Raw genomic sequence first — 15,588 nt, 5'->3', positions numbered from 1 at the left:
ATGTATATGTCATATTTGAATACCATCATATACTTTTACCATTTTTTCTAGTTTGGAAAATTGGAAAATTTGAAGGGAAATGTTACTTGGTCCATAAAATTCTTAGTTTTACGCACAAAGAACAGTGCCCTGAGCCCAGTTAGATATGCAAGGGCCCTGTAAGTTTCACAATTTCAATGAGCAATAGACATTTAAAACATTATTTATCAGGCTTATCACTAGATTTTTAAATTTTTAGATAAAATTTTAGGATATTTTAGTTCACAAAACAGTTAATTTATCTACTCAGTTTTTCAATATTCCCTCCCCTGACTCTATGTTGTAGCCAAGAATTAGGGTGCAAGTAACTGAGATGTTAACCACTACACTATGCTTGTTCTTAAAAATTTCAGGGAGGTAGAAATAAATCAACTTAAATTTGATTTAAAGTTTTTGGACTAATCTTGGCATGAAAGTGTTGAAACGAAATTACACCAGTGGAAATTCTTATACCTGTTCATTTTCTAGACCTCTTTCTGGAAACTCTTATACCTGCTCATTTTCAATTTAGTGAAATTTAATATTTCAATAAACATTAATTCACTAAATAAAACTATGTGATTTGCTCCTCTAAAAGGCAGTTCAGTGTTGTGGTCAAGATTTCTCTGCCTCTCTCAGCTGACTTTGAATCACTTAACTGCCAGTTGATTCAATTTCCTTATTTATTAAACAAGTAAATAACGGTATCTTACATGATTGGTTGTAAAGATTAAATGAGATAAGGCAAGTAAAGCATACATATAAAGCAGTGCTCACTGGAAAAAACAGCACTTAGTGTATAAGCATTAGTCGTCATGATACCTTTGCAAGACCTTTGGTCATTTAGAAAATTAAAATCTCAGTGTTTGATTGGGAAATCTGGTAACAGTTGTACTTACTCTCAGGTAGTTCCCATTTAACCTTTCTTCCCCAAAGTCCCCTCCATTACCTCTTATACTATGAATTGTAAAGAAATGATAAAATGAAGTATTGATTTTTTTCAAAAATCTTTGAGTGCACATAAGTATTGGCAACATAAAGGTGAGGAAGACAAATGTGCTTTCTTACGGAGTTTACTATGGGGAAGACAAGAAAAACATTGAACAAATAAAAGCGTTACCTATGTCTGGAAAAGGAAGTTTATTTTCAACTATAGAAAATAAAAAAGGCAAAGACAAGGCACCAAACGTGGTGCAGAGTTTGGAGGAGTGATATGCATTAGGGTTGCAAATGATAATTCCAGCTCGCAAGTTTCTCATCAGTAATGAAGTACGATATGAGTGGGGATTCGTTCTGTGGTGGTCTTTAAGTATTAGAAGGTAATCTATCCATTCCGAGAGAAGCTGATTCCTCACTGGCGGTGTGGTTACACCTAAAATAAGTCCCAACTTCTGTTCAACTTAGTCCCGCCTCCTTCATCTTGACCACGCCTCTTGATTCACAAAGCACTTCGTCAGCAAAGGGCATATCGCGAGAACTCTACGTTGTTTCCACTGACGTTTTCAGTAGTGGTAGTCACTTTTGTTCTCGCGATATTTCCAGGTAAACGGGAGCCCGGGCGGCCCGGGCTTCTGTGAAACATGGCGGTCGGCTGGGACCGAAACAGAAGGTAAAATACTGAAACCGTGCCGGGTATTGTTCCCTCGGTGATTCCAGGACACTTCAGGCCATGAATGTGGTTAAAGGAGGATGTCATGGGGTTGGCTCCCTGTCTTTATCACGCTCCTCTAGAGAGCGGGCTGGACCAGGGAGCCGCTCCACCTCCCCCGGGGGCGTTACTGGCAGGACCCTGGGCAGTGCTGCTCCTGGTAGCGCCAGTCTCCGTTTTCCGGTTTCTCTGCTCTGTCTAGCAACTTAAAGGCGTTTGGGTGCTTCCCCCGATAGCTGCTGACCCTGAAGCGTTGCTTCTCACAATGCCCCGTGCCCCTGTGGCTCCTCCTGTTTGCAGAAGAGGAGGGTTCGGCGTTGTGAAGACCATCCGGGTTGTGTCCCAGTACTCCCGGGTGTCTGGCTCCCCACCACCATTGAGAAAAATACCAAATTCTTGGCAGCAGGTTGCTCTCTCTTTTAAGAAAAGACTGAGGTCTTGGCCTCGCCTGGAAGGAGAGTTTCGCACGCCGCTTGGGAAAATGTGAAAGGGGCAGGGCGGGGCGAGATGTTACAGGAGAGACAAGTCCGAGTGTCACTACCTTTCTTAAACCCTCGAGGGTTAAGAAACTCTTGGAAGGTAACTTGTTAACTAGTGGTAGACAATTAGCCTTGGGTAAAAGTAGGTTATAGAGTTGAAAGGTCATTGTTTGAGAAAACACGTTTAAGTAACTTTTTAAATTTAGGATTTAGTGCCCTGGAGACTTAATGCAAAGTTATATATCCGTTAAAATGTTGCAAGACTGGCTTTCAGAAGCAGTTAAAGATACAGTTAAAAACGATTTATTCATTTGTTTGAAGTTGTACTTAAGTATTTCAAGTAATTGCCTAGCCTGATACATTGAACTCTAGTACACAGCCATTAAAAAGAAACGAGTCAGGCTTGTTCACTGAAGAATTCAGGACGTGTGCTAGTTTATTTAATTGGATTATTGATATCTTTAAATTGTTGCAGTTATTCTAGTTAGAGGAAAAACACGAGAAAAAAATTTCACTTGGGAGGGGAAGAGTTTCTTTTTGAGAATAAACTTTACTACACTACAGAGTATTGTGATGGCTCAAGGGTACAAATCATAAAATACATCAAGCTCGAAAGTTCTCTCAAAGGAAATCAGACCTAGTCTGAATAACAACAACAAAAGATTAGAAAAAAATAGATTAATTTACTTTTGCGGGTTAGTGATTTAATTGGAAGAAATAGTGAAACTTATTTTTAATAGAAGTTCTTTTTAGGCAGCCTATTCCTGCTACTAAACCTATTTAACAGATTTTCAGTATTCTGATTCTGTCTCTAAATGTCATGTTGGGCAAATTAACCTGTTTATGCCTTAGTTTCCTTATCTGCAAAATGAGAATAATAATAATGCCTAATTCATAAGATGATTGGTGAGGGTTAAATGAGTTAAAACAATGAAAGCACTTAGAACAATGCCTGTCATACAGTTAGTATTCATTATATGTTAGCTCTTGTTATTTTTTAATTTTTGGTTTCTATCTTTTGTGGTTACTCACAAAATGTTGCCTTGGTACTTAGTCAAAATACTGACTGAAGAAGACATTTTTTTAAATTATTTTTTTCTGACCCCCAAATTAATTAAATCCTCTTCATTTTATAGAGTTAAAATGTCTTTAAACTCTGTCTTCCGTTTACTTGCTTTTTAAAGCTATTATCCTCTCTAAGGTACAAATTCCTCCTTTCTACTATTCCATACAGTTTTACTGCAATCTAGGTCAGTTCTGCCCTAGGTGCCTTGTTAATCCATTCTCCTTACTTTTTTTTTTTTTAAATTTAGATGAGGCAACCCTTGGTTGACCTCACAGATTGCAAGGACCTTGTCAGCTTACAATCCTTTATTATATTTTATTTTTTACGCTTACAGCACCTGGTTTTTCTAGGTGGTCTCCCATCCAGGTACTATTAGGCCTGACGCTACTTAGCTTCCAAGATCAGATGAGATGGGGCTTGTTCAGGGTAGCATGGCCATAGACCCATTCTTTCTTTTGAGGACATTAATTTTATTGTAAATTTAATTCATGTGTGCCTGACCTTCCCCTCACACTTTCTTTATACTTCTTTACTTCAGTTTTGTATCCTGTTATTGAGTAGTTACTATAGTCAAGCCATTCTTTGAGGATTACATTCGTCCTTGCTTCACGTTGCTACTAGGCACTTAAAAATTGTTGTCATCACTCCACAGTGTCTTCCCTTTACTTTTATTCTATCAATCTGTCATCCTCAGTCTATTCATGTTATTACTAATTCCACATATTCCCACTTTCCTCAAAGACTTTAATATAATTCTCAAATATCCTACAAATCTTTGCATTTCTTTTGAAAATTAGAAACAGACATTTATCAAATGACTCATTTTTATCTTGAATAGAAACTGCGAGGTAGTCATTTTGACCCTCTCCCTCTTTTTAAATAAAATGATAATAGAGGATTCTGAGAAGTTGAAGATCTTTCCTAAATTTGTCACACAGCTAATAAGTGCCCATATAGTAACCTAAATTTTTCTGATCATGAAACTTAACATGTATACGTTTTACTTAGCTTCCAAATAAACCTTTTAATCACTTAGAAGATCATTAGACTTACTTCAATTATGGTAAATAATTTTAAAAACATAGCATTTAACTTGTACAAATTCTGCAATATAAGTAAGTCATTTAAAATTACAGATAAGTTGTAGTTTTGCTTTTTTGCCTCTAAAGTTCAGTGATAACCTGTATAATACTTTTTCTATTGCCTTTCACGTTTTTATTAAAACCTTGTATTAGTTTTAAAGGGCTACTGTAACAAATTACTGTAAACTGCATAGTGTAAAAAATGAAATTTATTGTCTTACAGTTCTGGAGGCTTGAATGCTGAAATTAAGGTGTTAGTAGTGCCATGCTCTCTTTGATGGCTCTCGAAAAGAATCCTTCTTTACCTCTTCTAGCATCTGGGCAATCCTTGGTGCTCCTTGGCTTGTAGATGTATCATGCTAATTTCAGCCTCTGTCTTCACATGGCATTCTCCTTTGTGTGTCTTCACATGGCTTTCTTAATAAGGACACCAGTCATTGGATTTTGGACCACCCTGATCCAATATGATTTTGTCTTAACTAATTACATCTTCAAAGACCCAAATATTTTCAAATATGGCCCTTTCACAGATATCAGGAGTTATGACTTCAATATATCCTTTTGGGGGACACAATTTAACCCACAACATGACCATATGTATTAACCCATTAAATATTTCTCATATTGCCAAATATATTTTGAAAATAGAAGTTAGCTCATGGGTCGCATGAGATAAATTGTGTCTCCATTTTTGTTTGGAGAAGAATTAAACTTAATTGGACAGACTATTAAAAATGTATGAATTCTATATTTTAATTTTGGCAAAACGTGATAGTCACATTATATTCAAATGGACACAATGATGAAATATGGATTGTTTAACATTACTTAGATTGAGTGCTGATAGTGTGTGTCTTATGTTCCAGCATGAAAGGTGGTTTCTTATTTCTTATGCAGTTTTTCAAAGCATTGTCTTAGTCTCAACTGTTAGTGACTTCCTGGAGCTTTTGTTGTTTATTATATATTTTTTGCTATACATGATAGTTTAGGAAAGAAATCTGAGGAAACAGTTATGGGACTGGAGATTGTCAAAGTATGAAGAGCAGCACCAACCAGTGGGCAAAAGAATCTAGTGCAGTGGCTTCTAAATTTTTAGATTTTGTTGACCAATACAAAACATATATAGAAAAAAAGAGGAAAGGGGGCTGGATCGGAGGACAGACATAGAATTACGGTGGGGGGGGTTGTTTGTTTGTTTGTTTGTTTAATTAAAGAAGGATATCCAAAACAAAATAAAAAAACCTCTGTTATCCACTTTTATCATTTCATAAGAGAAAATGTATTTTGACACTTAAAAAAAAGGCATGGAAATTTCAGAATAAAGGACAGATTTTTGAATAGAATAAATTTAACCTAATTCCTATATTGTCCTTAGATTTTTTTTTCATTTAGATAGACTAGAAAATTTTGTTACAGAATGGCAGTGACTTCTGGAAACCACTGATCTAGGGTATTTCTAAATGCATCTTTGAAAATGGCTGATTAAACTGAATGGAGAGGCAGATAGAATGGGAATGGGAAAATGGAACTGGGTAATTGAGAGGGAAGTCCAAGAGATTGAGAACACAGAGACAATGAAGAGCTGATTCTGACTTAGGCAGTTAAATAGCTGGAAGAATAATAGGTTCTTCTCAGAGAGAGAAATTAGTGTCTTGGATTTTAGAGGTGAAACAATTTTAAAAGTTAAGAGGAGCCAAAACATGGCCTTGCTAGTGTGAGGCTTTTCATAGAATTAAGATGGAGGTCACTGGAGTAGAAGATCTGTTAATCTAACGTGGTAAAAGGTTTATCATTGTGAATGAATGCCATAAGATGAGTGTCATAGGTTCCTGAATTCCAAAGGATGGTGATGGAATGGGGAAGAAGAGAAGCATATTGTGATCCAGATAGATGCTGAAGTCATTAAGGAAATCATATAAATATACCCAGAGGTACATGATGATAACAGGTGCTGAAATGAGAGACAGTATGCACTGTAGTTTGGAGCATGGACTCTGGAGCCAAGCTGCTTGCGATCAAATCCAGATTCTACCACCTGCTGTGTGGCCCTGCAAAAATTACTTGACTTTTCTATGTCTCAGTATCCTTATCTATAAATGAGAATAAAAATGGTATCTACTTAATAGAGTCATTTAGAGGATTAAATAAATTAATATATAAAGTGCTTCAAAAATAACTAGCACATAATATGAAAGTTAGGCCATAATTCTTTGTATTATATGTGTTTATTATTATGATTAGAAGAAGATAGACTTGAAAATGGAAAGGATAATTGAGAGATCATGATAAAATGCTATTTTTTTTTTTTTTTGCCCTGTGAATCTCAGAAATGAGTAAGGGTTTAAAAGGAATTATTATCAGTAGAACATCAGATTTCAAAAGAGCAGGCAGGAGGATTTCTTTTAGAAAAAAACTAGGAGTTATTGGATAACTTGCTCATATCAGAAAAGTGATTCGGTAGAATAGAGTGGCAGATATTAGAGATGCAATGGGTTTCTTGGCTGTAGGTTAGTGCCGAACTAACAGGAATGGGACAAGAGTATCCCCAGAGTGACAGGGTATTCCATACTAGAACATTAATCATGGAAAATAGGAATGCAAGAAGCTAGAGGATGAGAGGTAGCCAAGTGGAATAGACTATCTAGACTTTTAAGAGAGGAGTGCTGAGTAGGCTGTATGAATTGTTAGAGGGTTTGTAAAACTAGCTGCTTTCCAAATCTTTATGTTAATATATAATTTTTTAAAAAACATTTATAAAGTTTATAAAATACATAAAATTTAGGAAGTAAAATTAACAGTTTTATTCATTTGCTCAACAATACTATACCTACTATATGCCAATCACTGTACTAGGTTCTAGGGATACTATAGGGAACAAAACAGAAAAGTCCTTCTCTTTGTGAATCTTATATTTTTATGTATTTACTTATCTAAGTTTAACAGTTTTGACTGGAAAGCTGTTACCATGGGTGTTTCTGAGGAAATTTCTCACCTTTTTTTTTTTTCTCCCACAAATATTTACCAAATACCTGCTATGCTAGGCATTGGAGATTAAAATATAAAGTTAGACGAGGTTCTTATTGTAACATTACAGTGGAGAAAACAGAAAATTAAACAAGCAATTGGAAAGAGTGTTCTAGGAGCACATACCATAACTAGTATATTTGCAGTCATAGAAGTTCCCCAGCGCCCAAGAGAGAGATGTCTAGACTGAGACTTGAAGAGTAAGTAGGAGGTAGCCCAAAGTAGAGGTCGGGGAGAGGGAGAAAAGATATTTGTGGCAGAGAGAACATTTGTTTAAGGATGAGAAAGTGATTCAGTATGACTGTAATTTAAAGTTTGAGGGATCGGGTTTGAAGAGAGGTAAGCAGGACCTAAATTTTAATGGCTTTGTAAACCATGTTAGGATAGAGTCCAAACTTTTCAAATATAATGGGAGCCTTTACAAAGATTTTAAAGAAAAATTTATATGATTAGTTTTATGTATTAGAAAGGTTATTGGTTGTAGTATGGAGAGAGAATTAAAAGATTGAAGATTGGAGGTTATTGAAACAATGCAGTGGTAGATTGTGACAGTGGGGACCAGGGTCCTATTAAGGAACTTCTCAGTGGGCCTGACAAGAGAAGACAGATTTGAGAGAAATTTAGGAAGAACTTAATTCTAATAATGTAACCTGTGTTTCTGGCTTGTGCCTTTGGTTATAAAGTGTCATCAATAACTAAAACAGGGATACAGGAGAAACAGGTTTGGTAGAGTGAAGTATTCACTTTTGGACTTGAGTCTGAATTGTCTGGAATGACCCTGTGAAAATATAATAGAAGGCAAGAAGATAATACATGTCTGCAGAAGTCTTTGGACTGGTAATAAAGATTTGGGAGGAATCAGCATGTAGATGGAAATTGAAAGGATGGGGAAAGTGTGGTAGTTGGGTGGAAGGCCTCCTGCAGAATCTGAGAGGAAGAAGAATCTGCAAAGTAAGCCAGAGATCTTAGAGGTGAATGAAAATCAGTATACTATCACTTGTGCAAAGTTGAGTGTGTTTCGAAAAGAAAAAGGGATGATAAGCAGTGTATTTTTTTTCAGAGTCAAAATTAGATAAGGACTAAAGATATCCATTGGATTTAGTACTAAGGAAGTTGTTAATGACCTCCCTGAGAGAAATTTAGTTAAGAGCTGAGTCTGTGGTGAGGAAGTACTCACAATAGTTGAATGGAGACAACTCATTCTTTTAAGTTTGTCTATTAGTGTGCAACCAGAGATCTATAGTTGAGGTTGGACTTAACCTTTAGTAGAGTTTTGTTTTAAAGATAAGAGAATTGAACATAGATAATATTTAACTCCAGTAGAAAAGAATGAATAGCAGTCGAAAGACTGAAGATGGATCAATCTTGGTGCAGTTATTACTAAGCAGGTACAGAAAATAAATTTGATTATTCTTTAAGTTGAACAAATTTAGGAAGGAGAAGCATGGCTTTTGCCTAACAAACACTCAGAAGCTTAATTTACAAATGAGAATACCAGTTTTATAACTGTTTTGGGGATTAAAAAATATGTGTTTTGTCTACATGTTTTTTTGTTTTCCTTAGGAAAACCATATACATGAGAAACAAAATTATAATCTGAAGTAGATTTTGTGAGCATGGAATCGACAAGGAGAGTTAGTTGGATGTTTTTAGTGACAAATGAAATCAACCTATTAATGCATACAACTTCACTTTAGGGCAGTAGCTCCCTCATGGACTAATCAGCAGTGTCTTTGGTTAGGGCCTGCTCTCTTTTAGATAGTGTTCATGATTGCTGCCAGTTTTTACTTCTCTGTCCTTTTTCTCTATGAATGCCCCTTCTGTGGTCTATTATTTCTAAATTAATTTTACCCATTGGATTTTAGAAAGATCTTTCTGCTTTTTATTCTAGATACATTTTTTTTTTCCTTTTAGAGGCTTCTGCAACCATTTGATTTATTCTTTTAGATATTGATTTTATTAATACCACTTTATTAATACAATTTCTGGTAATGCTTTGTAGTATCACCTATAGCATTTATGTAAATCAACTATAAAATTACATAAATATTTGAGAATTCAGTTATTTTTATGGCTTCATAACATTTTTGATGTAGTTGGCATACTGATTAAAAAGAATAGCAAGCAGTCAATTTTTAAATATTTTATTGTAGTAAAATTTTTTACTGTTTACATAGGTTAATTTTTAATTCTTCATAATTTTTATATTGGGTACCGAGAGTTTGTTTATATCTTCAATAAAAAGAACTATGAAAAATATTCCTATAATTCAATTTTGTACACAACTCAGATTATTGTTTTAAGATACATTCCTAAAAAAGAACTTAGTCAAAAAGGGAGTGGTGAATATTTACATTCTTGTTAGCAGTGTATGACCATGCCTATTGTACTTCATTGTCCTTTATTAGTGGGGATGTATTATTTTCATACATTTGTAAATTGGAGAAAAATTATTTTAACTTTTATATTTAAATATTACAAAGGTGATTGACTTCCATTTCACTTTTTATTTTTTTATTTATTTTTTACTGTTTCATGCGATTGTGTATGTAAATTGCCTTTCTTTAGTACTTTTTGTCCGGGTGAGAGTGGAGAAAAGAGACATGTGAATAAGGGTTAAGCTTTTTTTTTTTTCTCAAGGAAAAATGAGAATGTTAAGTTGTTCCAAGGACATTGATTAGTTATCTAAAACTAAAAGAAACCTTTTTAATATTTTTAGAGGATTCATTTATTCATTATTTATTTCGTAGTATGACTATATAAAAGTAGAAGGTTTTCTTGAAGATGAGGCGACTGAATCGGAAGAAAACCTTAAGTTTGGTTAAAGAGTTGGATGCCTTTCCAAAGGTTCCGGACAGCTATGTAGAGACTTCAGCCAGTGGGGGTACAGGTGAGTGTTAATTCACATTAAAATTTTTTCATTAAGTACAACTTCTGAGTGATCCAGTTAGCAACATACGGAAATGTAACCGTGAGAAAGAACTCATCAATGAATTGTGCAGTAATTTTGCAACTGGTCTGTCCCCATGTCACACTGTTTGCTCTAATTTTATTATACGTATTCTCTGGCATCTAACTCAGTGCAGTATGTGCATTTAACAGTGATTTTTAGAGCATTACCGAACAAATTAATTTAACTGTTTTGCTGTTGAGTTATATATATTATATTAATAAGGTTATTATATATAAATATAATTGAACTTGGAAGAAATTATTTAATATGAAACTGCCTCAGTCCTGTTTTGGTTAAAATAAATCAGTTTAGACATTATAATAAAAAATACTAAATTTCATATTACTGGAGACTTTGGAACCAGACCTTCTCAATTTAAATCTCACCTCTTCTTCCTAACTACTTGACCTTGAGGAAGTTAATCAGTCTGTCTCTGCTTTAGTTTCTTCTTTCAGGAAATGGGGATAATATCAATATTTACCTGATAGGGTTGTGGTAGTGATTAAATAAGTATTTATAAAATTCTTAGAGCAGTACCTGATATAGATAGAAGTATTTGTTAAATAAATAATGAAATAATAACAGTATTTACAATTATTTCCCTATGAAGCGCTAATAAAATGTTTCACATAAGATTGACATTCATTCGGTAAAATGTGTGCTAAATTACTTACTATTTCTAATCTCTTGTGATTAAATTTGTTAACAAAAATAATGCAAGTTCTTGCATTATCCATTTTAAGTGTGTTTTGTCATAGTATATGATAGTTCTTATCTTTTTGTCAGATATTTGATAAATGACATGATATGTTTAGGAGATTCCAAAGTAGATGAGAGTTTTATTAGCAATTTGGAGATGTTATTTGAGTTTCTGGTGCACAGATTGTTGTGGCTTCTCAGTATCTAAAAAATTAGACTGTTCCCCCCCCCACACACACACACTTTATTTTTTTTTAACTGGGCTGCAAGCACAGATACATGTTTAGTTGTGAAGGGAATATTTTCAAATTTGTATTGTAAAATTTATGCTTACTTTGATTATTTATCTGTGACACTGCTATGTAAGAAAGTAAAAATTTTGTGTCATAAAATTTTGCAAATCTATTTTGTGAGAGATGTTCTTCACATTGAAGAAATAAAATGCTATCTCAGTAGTACAAATGTTCGTGTTAATTTTTGTGTTCATCTTTTTTGAGCTGTTTTAGAAAATAGTCTATAAGAAACACTTTAAGAAAAACCTTTTATAGTATTCATTCACATGGCAGTCATATTAAGGCATTCTTTGATAATTTAATCTCACTTAAAATAGTTTCCTGTTGTTTTCTTTTTAAAATTGTTTTAATTCTGTTTGTTTATTTGTTTTATTTCTTAGTTTCTCTAATAGCATTCACCACTATGGCTTTATTAACCATAATGGAATTTTCAGTATATCAAGATACATGGATGAAGTATGAATATGAAGTAGACAAGGATTTTTCTAGGTAACTATTTTTTCCTTCTTGAAATGCCTTTAGATGCAAATTGTTTTAAAGGTAGCATATCTATTTTTTTTTTAAAGTCCAACCTTTTATAGATGGTTTGTTTTAGTTCTGAAGAAATAGTTCTGATTAAGTCTCATCAATTTCATGCATTAGGTAAAACATTTTAGAATTGCTTGAATACTAGTTAAATTATGTAAGAGTAGTTCTCTGATTTAATACACTGTTTAAAAAGGTTAGGAGAACATAATATGTTTTTTCTTAGATGTTGAAATAGTGGAATTGTTTAATGTTTTGAAACTTTACTCTTTAGATTTTGACATAGCTTACCGATTTGTGTGAGCTAGAAAATAAATTGTCTAAAGATACATTGTATATACTTATAACTTGATTTTTGTAAATTATATCTAAACTAAATTTTAATGTAAATAACATCACTTAAAACTTGAAAATGTAGTACTGTAATTAGGAGACAGAATATACTTTATATTATTTGGATTTTTTGACTGATCGAATATAACAAGTTTGTAATATTAAGATTGTATTAGACAGGAGGAGACATTTACTTTTCAGTTCCAATCCCAGCTCTGCCATTTACTAGCTACGTGACTTCAGGGAAGTTACTAAATCTATATCTACATGTGTTTTCATTTCCTATTATGTTAAATGGAGATAATAATTATAGTCCATTCCTTATGTTGCTAATGAGAAGTAAGTCAATATTTATAAATCGCTTTGTAACCTTAAGTAAGTCATACAACTGACTTCTTTTGGGTCTCAATTTCTCCATTATAACATGAGTATTAACTCTTGATAACATTAGTTTTCAAAAAATATGTTGTCTTTCTTATTTTGTTTGTTTTTAGTACCAGTGAAACTCTTTTTATTTTTTTCCCAATGGAGTCTTACATAGTTCACTACATAAGAGTAGTGGGGATGCCCAGAAGCCTGTCTACTTGGTCTTGTCCTCTGGTTGCTACAGCATCTCCTGAGCCTAAACCCCAGGGTTATTTGGAGCACAGTTTGAGCTCTAGATAATTTTAAGACTCCATGAAGCTCTGTAAATCTGTAATTCCTATTGAAACCAGAAGCATATTTTTAAGAGCGAAAAAAGTGTTGATAGGAAGCACAAGACAAAACTGATTGATTGTACTCATTCAGTTATTCGTGGTGTGTAATCAAGTCTAATATTTGAAAGTTAATTTAATATTAACTCATTATTTGAAAAGGCATTAAAAAGTTGAGCCTTTTAAAAAGGCCATGCCAAACTTTAAGCATCAGAAGTCCCCCCGCCGCCCCTTATTTTTTTCTGGCCGTTTGGTTGCATTTATCCTGAGTTACACAAATCTAGTTTCCAATATGCCATTTCAATGGTTATGTGATTTTTAAGCCTTGCATTTACACTTCCCTGAACACCATTGGCGATCTACAAAACTGTGAAGCTATCCACTTTATAGGTCCATGATAAAGAATAAAGAAGATGTTTGTAGGAAATTAGGCATAATGCCTGATGTATGGTATTTATTTGATAAATAGAGGAGAAAGTCTTGCAATTCCTAACTCTTAATTTTGAAAGTTTTAAATGAATATTCTACATAAGGTTTAAGTAAACAAAAGATAAGACTTTTTTCTGAGTTGCTTGGTATTATTAATTGTAGAGTTGCCATTAATCAAAGGGTACTGTATTAAAAACATGAAATCAGAAAGGCTTTTGGAATGTTCGCAAAATAAACTTTCACTTTTAAAGTGCTTTTGTTTTGCCCAGGAGAAATGATACCCAAGTTCTAATTAGCTTATTTTATTTTTCTTGAGGTGCAAGTTTTTCATAGATCAATTGATTTATACTTTTAATGTTTTTTTGAATAATTGGTAATTACTAATGTTTTTATTTTGTCTTGTAGCAAATTGAGAATCAATATAGATATTACTGTTGCCATGAAGTGTCAGTGTAAGTACATATTTAACTTGATGAATTCATATATAGCTATGGTTTAAACCAGGGGTCCCCAAACCCCGTGCCGCGTGGACTGGTACCTGTCTGTGGCCTGTTAGGAACCAGGCCGCACAGCAGAAGATGAGTGGTGGGGCAAGCAAGTGAAGCTTCATCTGTATTTACGGCTGCTCCCCAGCGCTAATTAGCATCACTGCCTCAGCTCTACCTCAGATCATCAGGCATTATATTTTCATATAAGCACCAGTCCCTGGTGCCAAAAAAGGTTGGAGATCGCTAGTTTAAACAATTGCTGGTAAAAATTGAAAACCACTGGTGGTTTTTTAACATTATTTTCCCTTTGGGGTGTCTTAAAAAGCTATTGCACTGTTATTTAAAATGCAAATTGTTTTTCTCCCCAGCTTATATTCTTAAACTTCTTCTCCATAAAAAGAAGAGATTTATCTTTTACTTTACTATAATTAAAATAAAATTGGAGGAAATTTTTGTGAATCCAGAGTTTTAGTTTCTGTATATCCTTTATTTCTTTCTTCTTTGGAGTACCAGTTTTTATACCCATGTTCCACAAACATATCCTGTTTAACTCTGTTAGTTTACCACCCTTTGTTTTTACTCTTGTATTTTAAAATACAGATCCAAGTCTTTCAAGTTAATAGTTATGTTACCCTTTTCCGTTTCCTTCACACTGGCTTCACTTGATTATATTGGTAAAAGTGAAAAAAATGTTAATATGCCAGATAATGCTTGAATTAGTATTACTATCAAAAATGAGGATGCTTTTTCATAAAAGTTATCTTTTAAATTACTGCTTGAATTTAGAGACCAAGAATTTAGTAGTTGACAAAATTGTTTCAAGTGTGAAGTAGTATTATCTAATTAAGAAAACTAATTTCTGGGAGATTTCACCTCAGAACAATTTTAAATCTCTTTTCCTTTTCCATTTATTTTTCCTTATGTTAGTGGTTTTTTGAGAAAATAAATACTTTATATCTAAATTATGAGCTAGTGTTAATACTAAATACATCATATTTTACCTTACTTTAGATGTTTGAATACCATTAAAGTTTTAGTCTTTTCAAAATAGACTTTTTCTATTTGTTGATTTTTAAAAAGTCATCAGTAGCTTTGCTTTAAAATGTCTTTTAATCTCTAAAAATAATTCTTGTAATTAATATTTTGTTTAGCAGACATTTAGTACTTGTGATTAGGTTCTTGCCAATTTTTACAAAACTTTTCAATTCAGTACAGTTTATACTTTTTACCATGAGATTCTAAGTCATCTTTTTTACTGAGCAAGAAGCAGAAAAAGCATTAATTCTTGGAATAATCTCTACCAAAACTATATAATGCTACTGTTTTATCTTTTGAAAAAATAAGCAATGTAACAAATTTGTTAGTTTATATCAGATGTAGTTCGGCTCTTAGCATAGAATGTAAAACTTCTAATTTTTTTGTGCAGATGTTGGAGCAGATGTATTGGATTTAGCAGAAACAATGGTTGCATCTGCAGATGGTCTGGTTTATGAACCAGTAAGTTTGATTCATATTTTTTATTTACTAATGTGCTTTGAGAAATTGTTTCCTTGAAAACAGTTTTGTTATCTGATTTTAGTTTTGTCTCAGCTAGTCTTTTAAGTAGATTTTCTTAATTCAAAAGTAATCCATATTCTTTGTAAAAGTTCAAAAGGAAAAGGTTGGTTCTAATGCCAAAGCTTTGAGATAACCATTGTTAGCATTTTGAATAGGCATTCAATGTCTGTTTTATAACCTTATTTTTATTTTATTTTTTTGTTAACGCTTTCTAAGTTTCCTTTTCTATTATAGTTATTATAGTGATGACATTTCCTTCTTTTCCTCTAATAATTTAGAAATGTCGTGTCCTGTTTGTA

At 33.3% G+C, this 15,588-nt stretch overlaps 2 protein-coding genes across 2 annotated transcripts in view; both read left to right on the top strand.

The window, feature by feature from the left end:
• OVCH1 (ovochymase 1) overlaps window positions 1-2,153 on the top strand; it is a 64,748-nt gene extending 62,595 nt beyond the window's left edge. The window contains 1 exon segment of the mRNA XM_023532409.1: window positions 1,903-2,153. Within this exon segment, the coding sequence (XP_023388177.1) occupies window positions 1,903-2,153 (251 nt within the window).
• The window catches only part of ERGIC2 (ERGIC and golgi 2), a 37,684-nt gene continuing 23,593 nt past the window's right edge, over window positions 1,498-15,588 (top strand). The window contains exons 1-5 of the mRNA XM_011363118.2: window positions 1,498-1,627; window positions 10,068-10,207; window positions 11,643-11,751; window positions 13,650-13,696; window positions 15,159-15,229. Of these exons, the coding sequence (XP_011361420.1) occupies window positions 10,102-10,207; window positions 11,643-11,751; window positions 13,650-13,696; window positions 15,159-15,229 (333 nt within the window). The 5' untranslated portion in view covers window positions 1,498-1,627; window positions 10,068-10,101. The remainder of the gene's footprint in view (window positions 1,628-10,067; window positions 10,208-11,642; window positions 11,752-13,649; window positions 13,697-15,158; window positions 15,230-15,588) is intronic.

Source organism: Pteropus vampyrus, unplaced genomic scaffold (genome assembly GCF_000151845.1).
Source record: "Pteropus vampyrus isolate Shadow unplaced genomic scaffold, Pvam_2.0 Scaffold82, whole genome shotgun sequence".
Classification (NCBI taxonomy): Eukaryota; Metazoa; Chordata; class Mammalia; order Chiroptera; family Pteropodidae; genus Pteropus; species Pteropus vampyrus.
Note: the sequence above shows the minus strand (reverse complement) of the source record. Positions and strands in the feature narration are given on the sequence as shown.